The 19,204-nt window shown below is 47.3% G+C and overlaps 2 protein-coding genes across 2 annotated transcripts in view; both read left to right on the plus strand.

The window, feature by feature from the left end:
• SHISAL2A (shisa like 2A) overlaps window positions 1-3,687 on the plus strand; it is a 28,827-nt gene extending 25,140 nt beyond the window's left edge. Inside the window, exon 3 of the mRNA XM_053576534.1 lies at window positions 3,427-3,687. Within this exon, the coding sequence (XP_053432509.1) occupies window positions 3,427-3,677 (251 nt within the window). The 3' untranslated portion in view covers window positions 3,678-3,687. The remainder of the gene's footprint in view (window positions 1-3,426) is intronic.
• GPX7 (glutathione peroxidase 7) overlaps window positions 1-19,204 on the plus strand; it is a 263,667-nt gene that overhangs the window by 57,098 nt on the left and 187,365 nt on the right. The window lies entirely within an intron of this gene.

Consider the following 19,204-nt stretch of genomic DNA (forward strand, 5'->3'; position numbering starts at 1 on the left):
CAACATAATGAAACTCCATCTGAAAAAAAAAAAGAAAAAGAAAACAAATGAGGTGGGGTGTGGTGGCACATGCCTGCAGTCCCAGCACTTGGGAGGCCAAGGTGGGTGGATTGCCTCAACTCACAGGTTCCAAACCAAACTGAACAAGAGCAAGACACCATCTCTAAAAAAATAGCTGGGTGTTGTGGCAGGCTCCTCTGGTCCCAGCTACTCAGGAGGCTGAGGCAAGAGGATTGCTTGAACCCAAGAGTTTGAGGTTGCTGTGAGCTAAGATGCACTCTACAAAGGGTGACCAAGTGAGACTCTTGTCTCAAAAAAACAAAGAAAAGAAAAGAAATGATCATATTAGAAAATGAGCAAAATATTTGCACAGACACTTCACTGAAAAAGGATATGCAGATGGCAAATAAGCCCATGAAAATATGTTCAACTTCATTAGTCATTAAGGAAATGCAAATTAAAACCACACTGAGATAACACCTCAAGGATTATAGGTAATGAAAGGATATTGTAGCCTTTTTTTTTTTTTTTGTAGAGACAGAGTCTCACTTTATGGCCCTCAGTAGAGTGCCGTGGCCTCACACAGCTCACAGCAACCTCCAACTCCTGGGCTTAAGCGATTCTCCTGCCTCAGCCTCCCGAGCAGCTGGGACTACAGGCACCCGCCACAACGCCCGGCTATTTTTTGGTTGCAGTTTGGCCGGGGCCAGGTTTGAACCCTTCACCCTCGGTATATGGGGCCAGCACCTTACCGACTGAGCCACAGGCGCCGCCCCTGAAGCCTTTTGAGAAAGGAACAGTGGGCTCAGCGCCTGTGGCTCAAGCAGCTAAGGCACCAGCCACATACACCTGAGCTAGTTGGTTCGAACCCAGCCCAGGCCCGCCAAACAACAATGACGGCTGCAAGGGCTGCAAGCAAAAAATAGCCAGGCGTTGTGGCAGGCGCCTGTAGTCCCAACTACTTGGAAGGCAGAGGCAGGAGAATCGCTTGAGCCCAGGAGTTGGAGGTTGCCGTGAGCTGTGATGGTACAGCACTCTACCTAGGGTGACAGCTTGAGGCTCTGTCTCAAAAAAAAAAAAGAGGAACAGTGGACTCACTTGACCTTAGAAAGGTCTCTCTGGCTGTAAGGTAAAGGATGGACTCAAGGCCCACCTGGAGGCTGTTTCAGTGGTCTGGGCAGAGGAAGATAAAAGCCTAACCTAAGAGGGCTCAGCGCCTGTAGTACAGTGGTTACAGTGGCAGCCCTTTGAACCCAACCCAGGCCAGCTAAACAACAATGATAACTGCAACAAAAACATAGGCAGGTGTTGTGGCAGGCATCTGTAGTCCCAGCTACTTGGGAAGCTGAGGCAAGAGAATCGTGTAAGCCCAGTAGTTTGAGGTTGCTGTGAGCTGGGACGATACAGCACTCTACAGAGGGCTACATACTGAGACTGTTTCAAAAAAAAAAAAAGCCTAACTTTAGAGGACAGCCTTGAGGATGGAGAGAACTGGGTGGATGTGGCAGATGGTGATTAGGTAGAATCAGCAGGACCTGGCGAATTGCTTGGCTTTGTGAAGGTGTTTGGGGGAGAAGGTGTGAGAGATGACTCCAATTTCTGGCTTCAACATTTGATACACTTTTGGTTATAAACTTTTTTTTCCTTTTGGTTTGTTTTATTTTTATTTTTCTTTCTTTCTCTCTTTCTCTCTTTCTTTCTTTTTGCAGTTTTTAGCCAGGGCTGGCGCTCTACTCCATTGAGCCACAGGCGCTGCCCTATTTATTTATTTTTTTGAGACAGACTCTCAAGCTGTCACCCTGGGTAGAGTGCCAAGGCATCATAGCTCACAGCAACCTCCAACTCTTCGGTTCAAGAAATCCCCTTGCGGGCAGCGCCTGTGGCTCAAAGGACTAGGGCACCAGCCCCATATGCTGGAGGTGGTGGGTTCAAACCCAGCCCCAGCCAAAAACTGCAAAAAAAAAAAAAAAAGAAATCCCCTTGCCTCAGGTTTTTTTATTTTTTTATTTTAATTTTTTATTTATTTATTTATTTTTTTTTGTGGAGACAGAGTCTCACTTTACCACCTTTAGTAGAGTGCCATGATGTCACAGGTCTCACAGCAACCTCTAGTTCTTGGGCTTCCACGATTCTCCTGCCTCAGCCTCCGAGCAGCTGGGATTACAGGCGCTTGCCACAACGCCCGGCTATTTTTTGGTTGCAGTTCAGCCGGGGCTGGGTTTAGAACCTGCCACCCTCGGTATATGGGGCCGGCGCCCTACTCACTGAGCCACCCAGGTTTTTTTATTTTTTTATTTTTAGTAGAGATGGGGTCTGGCTTTGGCTCAGACTGGTCTTGAACTCGTGAGCTAAAGCAATCCACCCACCTCGGCCTCTCAGAGTGCTAGGATTACAGGTGTGAACCACCACGCCCAGCTATTTTCTTTTTTTTTTGACAGGGTCTCAGTTTGTTGCCCAGGCTGAAGTGTGATCATAGCTCACTGCAACCTCGAACTCCTGGACTTAAGTGATCCTCCTTTCTCATGCCATCACCATGCCTGGCTAATTTTTTTTTTTTTTTTTTTTTTTGAGATAGAGTCTCACTTTGTTGCCTCAGTAGAGTGCTGTAACTTCACAGCTCACAGCAACCTCAAACTCTTGAGCTCAAGTGATTCTCTTGCCTCAGCCTCCCGAGTAGCTGGGACTAAGGTGCCCACCACAATACCTGGCTATTTTTTTTTTTTTTTTTATTCAGAGTCTCACTGTGTCGCCCTCAGTAGAGTGCTATGGTGTCACAGCTCACAGCAACCTCAAACTCTTGGGCTTAAGTGATTCTCTTGCCTCAGCCTCCCAAGTAGTTGGGACTATAGGTGCCTGCCACAACTCCTGGCTATTTTTCTTTTTGCAGATGTCATTGTTTTTTAGCTGGCCCAAGCCGTTCAAACCCACCAGCCTCAGTGTTATGTAGCCAGCACCCTACCCACTGATCTACAGGCGCTGCTCAAAAATAATTTTTTTTAAAAAAGACTCTGGGCTTGGCACCTGTAGCTCAAGCGGCTAAGGCGCCAGCCACATACACCAGAGCTGGGTTCAAATCCAGTCCGGGCCTGCCAAACAACAATGACAACTACAACCCCCAAAAAAATAGCTGGGCGTTGTGGTGGGCACTTATAGTCCCAGCTACTTGGGAGGCTGAGGCAAGATATTCGCTTAAGCCCAGGAGTTAGAGGTTAGAGGTTAGAGTTAGAGGTTGCTGTAAGCTGTGATGCCACAGCACTCTACCCAGAGCGACAGCTTGAGACTCTGTCTCAAAAAAAAAAAAAAAAAAAAAGACTCTGAGCACAATGTATTGTTCAAGGTAAGCACTCAGAGAAGTTATCCTGGGAGTGGGGTGAGGAGCTGCAGGATGAAGCCCTACATTCTCAGCTTGCTTTTTTGCTTTTCCAGGCCCCGAGGAATTGCCCCATGACTGCCAAGGTGGGAACCTGGGTGTTGCTGCAAAGGTGCCAGGAGTGAGCCCTCTCAGGGAGAGTTACCCATTCCTGAAGCCTCGACTGGAAAGCAATGCTCATCAGGCAGCAGACTCCAAACGCCTCTTCCACCACTGTTTCATGGCCACAGTGACCATCAGTGACATTCCGGGCAGCCCTCAGGAGACCCCCATCCCTAACTCTGACCCACATGGACCAGCCCCATAAACATCCAATAAATGTCTCAGAATCATCCCCTTCTGGAGTCTCTTTTCAGTGAAAAGTGAGAGTGGAATGCTCAAAGGGACTTGGCAGCCTCAGGGGATAAATGAGGACTTTCCCAGGAAAGGTACCCACGTTCTGTTGTGGGCCAAGTTTCACTGCTCTGCCTGCCTGTGTAGGCCAAAGTGAGACAGTAGGGAAAAATCACCAGTAACAAGTCCATGCAATCAGGTAGAAGCAATCAGAAAAGCCCTTCACCCAATGGGGAGTCAGAACTCTGACTTTGTTTCCCTGTGCCAAAGTAGGGGTAGTTAGGAGTCCCTGGGAAGATGAGTAGCACCCATAGAAGGATGATCCCTGCCTCTCCAGCACCTCTGCCCCACGCTGGAGCGAGCCCCATATCAACGCCGTCATTCAATTTCTCAGGTAGATGAAACAGACTGAACACAGGCTCCAGAGGGTGGACTTGGTCACTGTGTGATGAAGTCCCTTAGTCTCTCTGAGCCTTTAGTTCCCTTGCTGGATTATTGTAAGTGTTCAAGAAGGTGATGGATTTAAACTCTGTTCATAAATATAAAAGTGCTAAAAGGGGCGGCGCCTGTGGCTCAGTGAGTAGGGCGCCGGCCCCATATGCCGAGGGTGGCGGGTTTAGGCCCAGCCCCGGCCAAACTGCAACCAAAAAATAGCCGGGCGTTGTGGCGGGTGCCTGTAGTCCCAGCTACTCTGGAGGCTGAGGCAAGAGAATCGCGTAAGCCCAGGAGTTGGAGGTTGCTGTGAGCCGTGTGAGGCCGCGGCACTCTACCGAGGGCCATAAAGTGAGACTCTGTCTCTACAAAAAAATAAAAATAAAAAAAAAGTGCTAAAAGACTTAAAATTGCAGATGGACGTTTTTCAGTATAACATTGTCATTAATGAGAGGGCAGGTAATGAAAATAAGATGGAGTCAGTCAGGCTAGGGCTTACATAGCACAGCTGGTCTGGTTGGTTTAGATCCTACGTGACCTTCACCTCATATTTTCCATTCTTGTTTTGTAAATCTAGCTCCAACCATAAAGATGTATATCTTGAGTAGTTTAGGACAAGTGATTTAGGAGATAAACTTTTGAATTGGAAAGTGTTGCAATCGGTCATGGGTTATGCTGATTATTGTTTATTATTGTTTAAGATAAGGGTTAATATGGTTTTTGCTTTGAACATTTATGTATAAAACTGTGATTTTGGAAATGAAAGGGCACAACAGATTGGAGAGATCACTCTAGCTGTTCTCCGGATTGCTGGCTCTCCGACAATAAACCTTGTTGGACCTAATCCCGGGCTATGCGTTTGCCTGACAGCAACAGGCAGCCAGACCCTCTTTGTCCAGTAAAAATTAAGGGCAGGAAATCTGGAGCCAAATACTTGATTAAAATCCCATCCCTGTCGCTTACTCGCAATTTAGCCTCTGTACCTGGTCCTCTCCATCAGTGTAGTCAGGGATAATAGCAGTACCTACCTCATAGGGTTTGGGGGAGGATTACGTTATTTAGTCCATGCTAATATTTAGAATAGTGTTGGCAAATAGAAAGCACTATGTGTTAGCTCTTATCGTATGTTAGCATTTTTTTATTATTATTAAGCTGACTACAGAGGAATCTTAGGGCAGGGTGCTAATTGCCACCCCCCCTCTCCCAGCTCACCTAACTTTGGCAGTGACTTCAGGTTTTGCCTTGTGCGTGTGAGGCAAGAACCATGGAGACTCAGAAGCTACCCAAAACAGCTCTTGACATTCCTTTTTTTTTTTTTTTTTGTAGAGACAGAGTCTCACTTTATGGCCCTCGGTAGAGTGCCATGGCATCACACAGCTCACAGCAACCTCCAACTCCTGGAGCTTAAGCGATTCTCCTGCCTCAGCCTCCCGAGTAGCTGGGTTACAGGCGCCCGCCACAACGCCCGGCTATTTTTTGGTTGCAGTTCAGCCGGGGCCAGGTTTGAACCTGCCACCCTCGGTATATGGGGCCGGTGCCTTACCGACTGAGCCACAGGCGCCGCCCTACAGCTCTTGACATTTCATGCAGTGACATGACCTGCTGCTGGCTTTGGCAACAGTGAAATCTGTGCTTGAACCAGCAAAGGGCGCATGATGGGATGGCAAGACAGGGTGAGCCACACACAGAAGTATGCTAGATGGAAGTTAAGAGACTTTGGTTCTGGTCTTGCATTATTTGTGTGTGTGTGTGTCTTTATTTTTATTCTTTTGAGACAGAGTCTTAGTAGTCCTGGGTAGAGTGCTGTGGCATCATAGTTCACAGCAACCTCAAACTCTTGGGCTCAAGGGATTCTCTTTCTTCCCAGCCTACTGAGAAGCTGGGACTACAGTGCCCACCACAATGCCCGGCTAGTTTTTCTATTTTTAGTAGAGACAGAGTTTAGCTTTGCTCAGGTGGGTTTCAAACTCTTTTTTTTTTTTTTTTTTTTGTGGTTTTTGGCCAGGGCTAGGTTTGAACCCGCCACCTTTGGCATATGGGACTGGCGCCCTACTCCTTGAGCCACAGGCGCCGCCCGGGTTTCAAACTCTTGAGCTCAGGCAATCTGCCAGCCTCAAACTCCCAGAGTGCTGGGATTACAGGCAGTAGACTATAGGCAGAGCCACTGTGCCTGGCCTATGTGAGTGGTCTTTTAGTTTCAGCACTTCTTTTTTTTTTTTTTTGAGGCAGAGTCTTTTTTTTTTTTTTTTTTTTTTTGTAGAGACAGAGTCTCACTTTATGGCCCTCGGTAGAGTGCCGTGGCCTCACACAGCTCACAGCAACCTCCAACTCCTGGGCTTAAGCGATTCTCTTGCCTCAGCGAGGCAGAGTCTTATTTTGTCACCCTCAGTAGACTGCCACGCCTCACAGCTCACAGCAATCTCAGATTTTTGGGCTTAAGCGATTCTCTTGCCTCAGCCTCCCAAGTATCTGGGACTACAGGCGCCTGCCACAACGCCTGGCTATTTTAGGGTCGGGATCTCACTCTGGCTCAGGCTGGTCTTGAACTCAGGTGATCCACCTGCCTCAGCCTTCCAGAGTGCTAGGGTTACAGGCATGAACCACCGCACATGGCCTTATTTTCAGCACTCTAAACTCAGCACCTTTGTCTGCTCATTGTACACTCAATGGTATCTTTTCTGTGCCAGGGCCTGTGTAGGTTTCCAGAAATAGAGGGAATTCAGACACAGCCCCTGCCCTCAAGGGGCTCATATGGAGGGCAAGGTACAAAAATGGCCAGCGGACCCAATGGTGGCCCTTCATGTAGCTTTAGGGAAGAAGTGATATCGGAGCTGAATCATCAAAGATGAGTCAAAGTTTCCAGGAAAGACAGGGTCAGAAGACATTATAATCAGAGCACAGCCTGTTCAAAAACAGTGAGAGGCAGCTTCATGTGTCCCAGGAACTGCCAGTTATTAGCTGTAGACAAAGCTTAGAGTACTTCGTGTACGTGATGGGGGAGGTTTAGTCACTGATGCTCCCTGTGACCTTGCACAGACCCATCCCTTCTCTGTCCTTGGTATCCTCATTGGTAAATTCAGTTTTTCTCTGAACATTTTTTTTGTACTGGGTCTTACAAGGGAGGGCTGGGAGATTACAAGGGAGAAACTGACAGTGCCCTTGTCTTTCGGCTATTCATAGTCATATGGGGGAACTGGTCTGGAAATTCTAAAACTCAAATGGTTCTCAAATTTTAGGCTGCATCAGAATCAGCTGGAGGGCTTGATGAAAAACAGATTGCTGCCCCCACCCCAGGTCTGATTCTGTAGGTCAGGACTAACTCCCCAGAATTTGCATTTCTAATAAGTTCCAGGTGATGCTGAGGCCTGGCCTGGGACCACCATTTGAGCATAACTGACCCTGCAGAACAAAGACAGGCTTTGAGGACCCAGAGTGCATAGGGTAGCCGAGACCTCACACTGAGCAGCACCCTGAAGACCTGGTAGAATTTCCCCAACAGGTGGAGAATAGAACTGTGTGTGTTGTTTTTGCTGACCTGTGTATCCAAAGGCTCATAAAGGTCCTCCCTGCCCCCCATGTTCAGCTTCTCTCCTTTGAATTCAACCACTCCTCAGAGCCAGCTCTCACTGGGTTTGGCTAGTCTGAGTCCTGCATTTGAAACAAACTGCCCACCCTGAGAGACAGGAGCCCCTCCCCCAGGGCAGCCAGAGAGGGAGGAAGCCGGGTGGGCTGACGCACAAACAGAAAGTCTGAGCTCACCACTGCTCCCCAGCACACATTGACCGGCAATTATTTCTTGTAAATTGCTTTCCTGCTTATGTTCAGAACATGTGCGTGTGCCTGCCTGAGAACAAACAGAGGTTACAGGGTGGGCGGAGGTGGCTAGCTGGGGGGAGTGGGCTCCAGATAGAGGGGAGCCTGAGTCTGAATCTTCAACTGAGAATTAGAGAATATTGAATCTTGAAACTTAGAAATATTAGAACATTTTAGTCTCCTTTATAGCTCTCCTACCACATGATTTTTCTCTCCTCAGACATTTGCATTTGTTCTTTGAACATTAATTAGGAATGATTTTCTGCCAGCATCTGGGCTAAATGAGTCCCTGTCTTCAAGGAGCTCATGGTTACAGGCATTTATAGAAGATCCCTAAACCAGCCAAAGAATTCAGGAAGGCTTCCTGGAGGAAGTGATGCCTGAATTAAGTCTTTTTTTTTTTTTTGCAGTTTTTGGCCAGGGCTGGGTTTGAACCCACCACCTCCAGTATATGGAGCCGGCACGCCCTACTCTTTGAGCCACAGGTGCCACCCCTGAATTAAGTCTTAAAGGACCCACTGATAGCTGAAAGGGGAGGAGGGTCTGTGGTGCCAGATGAGGAACAGGATATACAAAGGCCCATAGCTAAGAGAGAGCACATGATTATTTCAAGTAACAATAAATAGCTCAGTTTGAATAGACACCAGATTCAAGGTAGGGAATGGCGAGAAGGCTTTACCATATTAAGGGACTTAGTCTTGGCTGGGCAGTGGCTCATGCCTGTAATCCTAGCTCTCTGGGAGGCCAAGAAGCGGGTATTGCTTGAGCTCAGGAGGATTCTGAGATTGCAGTGAGCTATGATGCCCGGGCACTCTAAACAGGGCAACAGAGTGAGACTGTGTCTCAAAATAAAAAAAATAAAAAAATAAAGAGGAACTTGGTCTATATCCTGAGAGCAAAGGGGAGCCCCAGGAAACAGTTCTAAGCACAGAAAGGAACTCAGCATCTATGTGATTGCTTGCTCTCATGTTCTTTCTGACTGAAGTAAAATTTGCTACCCAGGATCTTTCTCTGCCTTTGGGGCCTATTGAACACCAGCCCCTTTGGCTCCTGACACTTCAGAAATCTGAAGGACAGGATGGCTTCTGGGCCAACAAGAAGTGACTCAGGGCCTAGACATCTCTCCTCTTGTCAGGAAGAGGAAGAGACCCTTTTACTGACTGGTTTGTGACACTGCCCTTCCTGGTCTGCACCCAGTTAGCTCAGGCACCAGAGTCTGGGGCGACTGAAGCCAGGCCACAGACTAGAGCCCAAGGAAGCCGTGTATGTGCCTTGCCCTGTCTCTAATCCCAGATCTCGCCTGTATACCTGGGAGGCTCTCTATTGTGTCAGGTTCAAATCAGCCCAGTTGTGCACTTCCCAGTGACTCAGGGGTCAATTCAATGCTTTCAAATTCATGGTTTATTTGGAATTCAAATAAGGAAAGGAAAGGAATTCACAAGCCAACAACCATGCATACATATTCAACACACAAACACACACACACACGCACGCACGCGGTGGGAATCAGAGAGGGGAAATGAAACATGGTGAGATCAGAAGACGAGCATGCTGACAGTGGAAACAGCAGCAGCTGGGGACAGGGTCACTGCTCTCCTCAGGTAGAGCTTCAGGCAGTTGCTGCCAACATATTGACATATGAAAGACCTCAGAGTTTTCACAGGCAGCGTTTCTGCAGGCCTCTGGAGCATGGGCAGTTTCTTTGCTATTCTTTTTGGCTCTCCACAGGGGTGTTCCAAATCATTATCTCAGCCTTTTGGCTTTACTTTCTTGTCAAATTGTGAGGATGCTCCCCACACACAGGTTTTATCACCTCCATTATACATATGTTTATCAGCATATTTAACTGTGGGTGAGCCACTTGTCATTAGTAAATCCAGTTTTGAGACATTAAGGATCACAAAACATTATATAGCACTCTAGCTGTCTAGCTGGACATGGTGGCTTATGCTTGTCATCCCAGCTAACTCCCAGGTGAGGTGGTTCATGCCTGTAATCCTAGCAGTCTGGGAAGCCAAGGGGGGTGGATTGCTTGAGCTCAGGAGTTCCAGACCAGCCTAAGCAAGAGCAAGACCCCATCTCTAAAAATAGCCCAGTGTCGTGGCAGGCACCTATAGTCCCAGCTACTCCAGAAGCTGAGGCAAGAGGATTGCTTGAGCCCAAGAGGATACCGGGAAAAGTAAAGTCTGGGGAAAAAAAAAGGTTTTTCCACAGAAGCCCAAGGACACACCTGCAAGGTCCTCTCCATGGTAACCCAGCTCTTAAGAATTTGTAAAACTTAGCTTCCTGCGTCCTTGAAACTAATGCTTGCTATTGCTTCCACTTTTGTAAATTCTGCACGATTGGACACCTCCAACGAGAGGTAATATGGTAATTCCTTTATCTGTCTACTTGTAAGTCCAATAAAAGGACAGAGCTGATGGGGAGCTCGGCCAGTTTGGATTCTAGTCTGCTGCAGCTCCACTGCTAAAATAAAACCCCTTCCTTTTCTGTCTTCAGTGTGGTGACTCTTTTATTTCGCCAGGCCTAGATTCCTGCCATACTGTGAGCTACGATGCCATGCCACTCTACCAAGGGCGACAAAGTAAGATATAATCTAAAAAAAAATTGTTTTCAAATAAATAAACATTATATATCACTCTCACGTGTGGAACACTCACAGGGATGTGAATGGCTCCTCACACACCTTCTGTGTTCCTTAGAGGTCAAGGCCACTCAAAGAGTGTTGGCTTAAGGCAAACTGTAGGTCCACCTCTGTACTGTAGGGTCAGCCTTTAGGTCAGAAGATGCAACCCTGCCAGGGCTGATTAGGGATACAAAGGGGCTATGGGGAAGTAGGACAAACGACTGGCCGCCTAGATAAGAACGTTAAAAGGGCCCTACAACAATGAGTTTCAGGACCCTGTGACTCAAATGACCAAGTATGTCCTGTTGTGTATAAAATACAGTTCCCAGCTTGTGACACAAAGGAGAATCATGGTCACAAGTTACAGAACGGTGTACATGGCAAAGGTCACAAACATCACAAGACTAATAGTCACCACCGTGCCATACCTAGAAAATAGCAAGTAACAATTGTTGTTAACATGTAAAGGAAAATGGGCACATGTGGTAACTAAGGCAACCTGTAACCAACACGAAATAGATAAGAATACTTAAAGACTCAGGGAATCAGTGACAGACTTACAGATAATTGTCGGGGAGCTAGGATGAAACACTTCCACGTACAGGTGTACGGCCTGCATGTGCAGTCTCCTCTAGCTAGTGGCACCCTCTACCAATTTCTCTGGCAAAGTCAATGATATATTTACTTGTTTATTACTTTTTTTTTTTTTTTGTAGAGACAGAGTCTCACTGTATCGCCCTCTGTAGAGTGCCGTGGCATCACACAGCTCACAGCAACCTCCAACTCCTGGGCCTAGGCAATTCTCTTGACTCAGCCTCCCAAGTAACTGAGACTACAGATGCCTGCCACAACGCCCAGCTATTTTTTTGTTGCTGTTTGGCTGGGGCCGGGCTTGAACCCGTCACCCTTGGTATATGGGGCCGGCACCCTACCCACTGAGCCACAGGTGCTGCCCTATTTATTAGTGTTGTTTTTTTTTTTTAAGACAGCTTCATTATGTCACCCTTGGTAGAGTGCCGTCATGTTACAGCTCACAGCAACCTCAAACTCTTGGGCTTAAGCGATTCTCTTGCCTCAGCCTCCCAAGTAGCTGGGAGTACAGGCACCTGCCACAACGCCCAGCTATTTTCTTGTTGCAGTTGTCATTGTTGTTTAGCAGGCCCAGGCCAGGCTCGAACCTGCTAGCCTCGGCACTGCTACATCGGTGGCTGGCACTGTAACCACTGTGCTATTAGTGCCTAGCCTTTATTACTTTTTTTTAGACAAAGTCTTACTCTGTTACCCCAGCCTACAGTGCTGTGGAGTCATAGCTCACAGCAACCTCCAACTCTTGGGCTTAAGTAATTCTCTTGCCTCAGCCTCCCAAGTAGCGGGGACTACAGGCGCCGGCCACAGTACTCGGTTATTTTTAGAAATGGGGTCTTGCTCTAGCTCAGGCTGGTCTCGAACTCCTGAGCTCAGGCAGTCAGAGCGCCTCCACCTTCCAGAGTGCTAGGATAACAGGTGTGAGCCACTGTGCCCGGCCCCCATGGTTTATATTAAATAAATTGCGCCTTTTCCCCCCTCTGCTGCATTAGAGTCCCAGCGCTTTGTTTACACTCCCCATTATCTTACCTTCACTTTAATTTGGCTGAACTTGCTACTTCTGCTGAGTGACCAGAACAGATCAACTGGACAGCTCCAGGGTCTTGTAGACCCTGACAAGGGCCTTCCTCACTAGGGATGAAGAGTAGGTTTCCCTGAACCCCCTAGAGAACAACCAGAGAGAGTTCTCCTGCAAATGCTGAAGATGTGGAATAGGGGCCATTAGAGTTGCAGAGATTCTAAGGCAGGAAAAAAGAAATAGTCCAGAAACCTTCATGGAGAAAGAAGGGATTACATTTGACCTTAATGGACCATGGCAATACTTGGAGGGCCTCAAAGAGGTAGAGGAAGGGTTCCATAATGTTGACTTTAAGTTTTGAAGAGAGTACCTCTTGAGGCTTCAATGAGCTTTGGACATGTAGACCATTCACTAAAGCACCATTGCCAACTATGGTCATTCAACCAACACGTTCTTCATATCTTTTGTGTGCCTGGTCCAGCCATGAGCTCTAGGAACAAAGAAAGAATCATTCCTAATTGCTGCCCTCAGGGAACTCTTGGGCAACCAGGAGAAGACTGATAGGTTAAGCAGACAGTTACACTACAGTGTGGAAGCTGCTGATTTGTTTATTCAAGCATGAGACACATCACTGCCCGGTCTAGTACAGAGAGCTGTTCCAGCGCCGACGGCCACATCTCCAAGGAGGTTTTTCTTGAGGGAGGAGGGAGCTGCTTTGAGAAACCTTCATCTTCTGAACCTTCAGCTCAGGGCTCCCAAACCCCGCCTTCCCTCCCTGCGGCTGTGCGTTACCATGGAGACTGTAAGCTCCTCGCTGCTCCCTGCTGTTCAGCACCCCTCCTCCTTCTCCATCTCTTAGTTGTTTACGTAGTGGCTACAGATGCTCCAGGACCTCTAAACTCGCCAATTCCACCCCCACCCCGGAATTATTATCCCATTTGAAATCGGGAAAAACCGAGACCCAGAGGCGTGAAGTATTTGTCCCAAGCTTGGCGCAGCCCATTATTGGCAGGAACCCAAGCACAGATTCCCTCCACTAGGCGCACCTCTGCGTCACCCACCACCCCTCCTGCGAGGGGCTTTCTTTATGTGCTCCTAGCCACCGAGGCTTATTTTTCCTTTTTTCTTCTTTCTGTATGTTTGGTAATTCAATTTTTTATTCTAAGGAGATCAGAGCATGTGCCTTGAAGTTCAGTCTTTACGTTAGTGACTTGAAGTCTATTCTTGGATAGGTTGTTTAAGTCCTTTGTGAACTGAAAATAGTACTGGATGATAAAACCTGCAAAAAAGCTATCGCAGAATGTACCAGGCCTGATTATGCTGATGCAACAATGATAATCGCATTTTTGAGCATTGCAATATGCCAAATGCATTCTGAAAAAAACTCACAGAGGACCATGCAGAATTTACACAACACACACAGAATTTGGATACATTATACCAACTAGTTAGAGGTGATTTAAGACAAAGGTATCAGGCCTGCAAGATGGTTCACGCCTGGAATCCTAGCACTCTGAGAGGCTGAGGCAGGTGGATTGCTTGAACTCAGGCATTTGAAACTAGCCTGACCAAGAGTGAGACCCTTCTCTACTAAAAATAGAAAAATTAGCCAGGCGTGGTGGCAGGAACCTGTAGTCCCAGCTAGTGGAGAAGCTAGAGGCAAGAGGATCTCTTGAGCCCAAGAGTTTGAGGTTTCTATGAGCTATGATGACCTCCCAGCACTCTACACAGGGCAGTAGAGTGAGACTCTGTCTCCTACCTTAGCGTATGGAAAATAACAATTTATCCTACAAGACAGGATTCCAATCTCAACCAGCCCTTTTTGACCTCTCACACATTACTCAAACCGAAGATTTAACACAACTCATTCCTACCCACCCCTACAGATGTGAAAGGACTTTGGAAAGAGTGATATGCTCCCCAGATGTTATTTACTATTATTAAATGAAGGTTGGAGAAAGACCTAAATTTTTTCCCCAGGGCTTCCTATTATCTGATTGTTAGATTCTGAAATTTTCTATTGTTTATGTGATGCTAAAGGTTTGTGATTCTAGAATCCTGAGCTTGAACCTAATCCCAGAATCCTGTGAATCTGACATTCTCTGACTCTCTCCAGATGGGATGGCAAGTCTAAAAGCCATGGCAGAGCTGGGTGGGGTGGTTCACGCCTATAATCCTAGCACTCTGGAGGCCAAGGTGGGTGGATTGCTTGAGCTCAGGGAATTAAAACCAGCCTGAGCAAGAGTGAGGCCCCATCTCTAAAAATAGCCAGACATTGTGGTGGTGCCTGCAAACCCAGGTACTTGGGAGGCTGAGACAAGAGACTAGCTTGAGCCCAAGAGTTTGAGGTTGAGGTTGCTGTGAGCTCTGATGACACTGAGGGTGGCAAAGTGTAACTCTTGTCTCAAAAAAAAAAAAAAAAAAAGCAAGCTCGGCGCCCGTAACACAGTGGTTACAGTGCCAGCCACATACACCGAAACTGAGACTGACGAGTTCCAACTCGGCCCAGGCCAGCTAAACAACAATGACAGCTATAACAAAAAATAGGCAGGCATTGTGGTAGGCGCCTGTAGTCCCAGCTACTTGAGAGGCTGAGGCAAGAGAATCACTTAAGCCCAGGAATTGGAGGTTGCTGTGAGCTGTGACGCCATGGCACTCTACCGAGGGCAACATAGTAAGACTCTGTCTCAAAAAAAAAGAAAATAAAGGCCAGGGCAGGATGGGGATGTGGTTCAGCAGGAGGGTCCTAGGCCCCTAGGGAGGAGCAGTTGTTCCTGCTGTCTACCACGTGGGCTCATCCATGGAGCTCCAGCCTAATTACCCTCAGCCTTACAGCTCATCACCCTTCCTCCAGCCAGCCTTCCTCAGGGAGTCACCATATGCATTATCCACATTCATTGCACATTTTTCTTCCATTAAGTCCAATTAAGCCACTTTGCAGATACCACAGGAACCAAAACCTCCCTTGCTCAGTGTGGGCCCAGTAGGGACAGCAGAGGGGGCCCCAATTTAGGATGAGTGTACCTGTCTCCTCCTCACCCCTACCCTGCATCTCAAGTACCGTCCTCCTAACCCCCTACATCCCAGATCAGCAAGGTGACTACAGGAACATTCCTTTCTGCAGGTTCTGGTACACAGTGTTCCCTCCCTGATGGCTCAGGTTGCTAACGCACAAGGTACCCAAGTATTCAGATGGAGCAGCACCGTGTGTGTGTGTGTGTGTGTGTGTGTGTGTGTGTGTGTCCCCACATGCATGGACACCACCAGATCGCCAGCCCTGGACTGTTGTCTTGAGACCTGGGTACTAGGCCACTACCGTTTACGGGGTTATCTTGAGCTAAGTGTCTTTCTCTAAAAAGAATATTCCAGTTCTACTGTCCTCACCAGGTTTTTTTAGACTTACAAATATATCAATAGTACATTGTCCAACAATGTCTTGTGATGTAAAGTGATATGTAAGTGCAATGTATTACTAAGATAGATGTCTGTGGTCAGCCCCAGGCGGGGCATCAACTTGCTCTAGCCCACAAACATCAGGAGGAGTTGCTGTCTCCTTCAGCTTCCATGTAGCTTGCAATTCCTCCAGATAGGCAAAGTGTATGTCCACTTACAGCCTTGAGTGACCCCAAGTCAGGTAATATTACATTTTACATGTGGAGAGCCTGGGTCCCTGAAAGATTTATTTACTGGTTACCCAGATAGGAAATAGGTACACTAACATCCACCTTATAGGAATGGAAGGAACAAATGGACATAGGTAGTCAGCAAGGGTTAATCCCCACTCCCCATTAATAGCTCTTGCTGGGAATGTTTGCTTAGCCATGCTGAAAGCTTTCAAAGATTTGTTCACATTCCCTCTGACTCTGGAGCTGGCTCCTAACTTCCTGACAATCATCACAATTCGAACTCATGTCAGAGAATGACTGTTACGTGGACAAATCACCCTTACCACCACCATCACCATCATCACATTGCTTTTAGCTCACTGGAACCTTGCAAAAGCTCAGTTTACAAAATTGTAACTGGAGCCATTGTAAACTGAAGCTCAGAGAGGTTTAGTGGCTGTCCCAAATTCACAAAGCAAATCTGAGCCAGAATCATGTCCACATCTCCTATATCTAGAATATACCCTATCACATGGCCTCTAATTCAAAGCAGCAGTCTAAAAACAGGACATCCAGCATTCAACATAGATTGTCAAGGCAGTAAGAGGCCGTAGCCATCTCTGTATCCTTTCTGCCCTTCTACTGATGGGAAAGCGGAGTTCTAGAGAGAAGCACTCTGCCCAGCCTCGCACAGCACCTCCTGCGAATCATCTGTGCAACAGCCATGGTTTACATACAATTATTTTGTCATCAACTTCAGTGATCACACCATTGTGGAACTCACTTTAAAGCTGAAGTAACTGAGATGATCTCTGTAGGAGTAAATGACCCACCCAGCTGTGGGATCAGGGCCTGGCTAAGGTGTGGACCAGGAAGAAAGGACATAGCAGGCAGCTGTGGGTGGGGCACCAGCCACATTCACTGAGGCTGGTGGGTTCGAACCCAGCCCGGGCCAGCTAAAATCAACAGTGAGAGCTGCAACAACAACAACAACAACAAAAATAGCTGGGCATTGTGGCCGGTGCCTGTAGTCCCTCTCTACCCAGGGTGACATAGTTAGACTCTGTCTCGAAAAAAAAAAAAAAAGAAAGAAAGAAAGGAGATAGCAGCAGGGTAGCTGGGAGATAGCAGGCTTTGCACCTCTAGAGAAACTTGTTCTCTCAAAATCTGGAAATGTCTCCATATGTTAAGAGCCAATTATATATACTCTCCTGGTTGGAATGGATTGTAACAGACTTAAACTTGTGGGTTATTGGAATATCTGGGGAGAGAAGTCTGAAGGTAATTAGCCCAGGGCAGATCATATATGTGCGGCCCACAGAACTGAACAGTCTGTGATCATTAGCACCTTCTTCTGAGGGCTATACCTAGTCCCTGGGAAATTTCCGTGTACATTGGCCCGTTAGGCAGCCTTCCCATTTTACAAATGCCTCCACCCCTCCCCTATTCCTTCCAGAAGAAAATTTTGGAAATTTTCCAAAATTTTTTTGACTCCCAAGCTGAGTTGGGGCCTCCTCTGGCTTCCTGCAGCCCCAACAGCTTCCCTATGGCAATGACATATGTTATTGTCTATGCGCCTGTCTCCCCATGACAGACGGTTAACTCCAGAGAGACCTGCCACAGAGGCGGCCTCAGCAAATGTTAGCTATGTGAATGCGAGGATGGAGAAAGGGGGAGAGAGCATCCAGGAACTCGGTTCACCAAATTCCTCCTCTGTCCTCACCCATTCTGAACTCCAGGTTGAAGGACATCAGTCTCTGTCCTACCCCAGCTCCTGGATTTGGCCTTTGGATCAGGTTCCTCTGGTAGCCTCACCTCTTCTCCAGCTAACTCTGACCTTGCTTCCTCTGCCCCTGACGGAACTCAAGGATCCTGAGTTGCCTTCAGCCTAACAGCCCCAGAAGCTGACCTCCAGCCCTAAGAGTCCCATCTGCAGACAGTCTGTCCTCTTTCCACCAGCTCACCCACGCTACCCTAAAGTAGCCATAAGGTGGGCATGCCCTCTGGGCAGCCCCTGAACCAGATGTTGAAGACACAGAAGTGGATGAGGTAATCTCCTGGGGTCCTGAGTCTCTGAGGCACTTGAGACAGATGTCAAAGTGCTCAGTCAGAAGGGAATAGGTGGTTCAGAAGACCATGGACCAGCCAGGTGCCCACTACTGAGACGTCCCAGCAGCCAATCAGGTCTTCACTGGACCTTTACCCAGCACTAAGCCAGGGGCTGTTGGAGATTCAAAGGCTGAATCAGATAGAGGCCCAAGCCTGAGATACAACTGAGACACTGGCAAGAAAGATGCTAAGACATCTGGAAGGAGGTGTTCTAGAGACCCAGTTACATCAACATTCCAGAATATTCTGACACACTAATGTTCCAGCACCCTATATTCTGTCACTTTGAGGGCGTTATACTCAACTAACATTCATTCTTCAATCTGACATTCCAATGTACTGCCCAACCAGCAATCCTCCTGCCATTGTGCCAACATTTTCAAATACCAGCACTATAAGTGAAACATTCACCTTCCAACTAAAAGCATTTACTTTTTTTTTTTTTTTAGGACAGAGTCTCTAGCTGTCACCCTCAGTAGAGTGCTATGGCATCACAGCTCACAGCAACCTCAAACTCTTGGGCTTAAGATATTCTCTTGCCTCAGCCTCCCAAGTAGCTGGGACTACAGGCACCTGCCACAATGCCTGGCTATTTTTTTGTTGCAGTTGTCATTGTTGTTTAGCTGGCCTGGGCCGGGTTTGAACCTGTTAGCTTTGGTTGGCTGGCGCTCTTACCACTGTGGTACAGGCACCGAGGCCAACTAAAAGCATTTATTTGGGCTGGGTGTCCATAGCTCAATGGTTAGAGTGCCAGCCTTGTGCACAGGGGTGGTGGGTTTGAACCCAGCCAGGGCCTACTAAACAAACAAACAAAAAAACACATTTGTTTGTTGCTTGGTTCATTAATATCAGTGGCTCTTCATAGTTGGGGGAATGCAGACTCGTTAAAGAAACTGTTAAAATCTGGGGCTCCTTCTTCGCAGGAAAGAAGGTTTATACAAATAAATTTTGAATATCATTTCAGATATCAATGACTCATGTCAGAGTCCATAAATTCTAAGCTAAGAACTATTTAATTTTACTCTGCCTTGATCCAGAAAGACATTTATAATAAAACAAGATCATTAAGGAGGGGCAAGATAAGACTGGGGGGGAAAAAAGGCAGAAAAGAAGTGGAGCCTGGAATGGTACAAAAAGTGCAGAACATAGTGACCTACGCAGCTAAATTTATGTCCCACATACTTAGCTCTAAGACTTCCAACAGCCAAAGCAAAAAGGGAAACCTGTTCACTCACATAGTTCACAGTGTTCAAAGGATAAAAACAAACCACTTGGCTCAGCGCCTGTAGCTCAGGCAGCTAAGGCGCCAGCCA

The sequence above is a fragment of the Nycticebus coucang genome, chromosome 22 (assembly GCF_027406575.1).
Source record: "Nycticebus coucang isolate mNycCou1 chromosome 22, mNycCou1.pri, whole genome shotgun sequence".
In the NCBI taxonomy this organism is placed as follows: domain Eukaryota; kingdom Metazoa; phylum Chordata; class Mammalia; order Primates; family Lorisidae; genus Nycticebus; species Nycticebus coucang.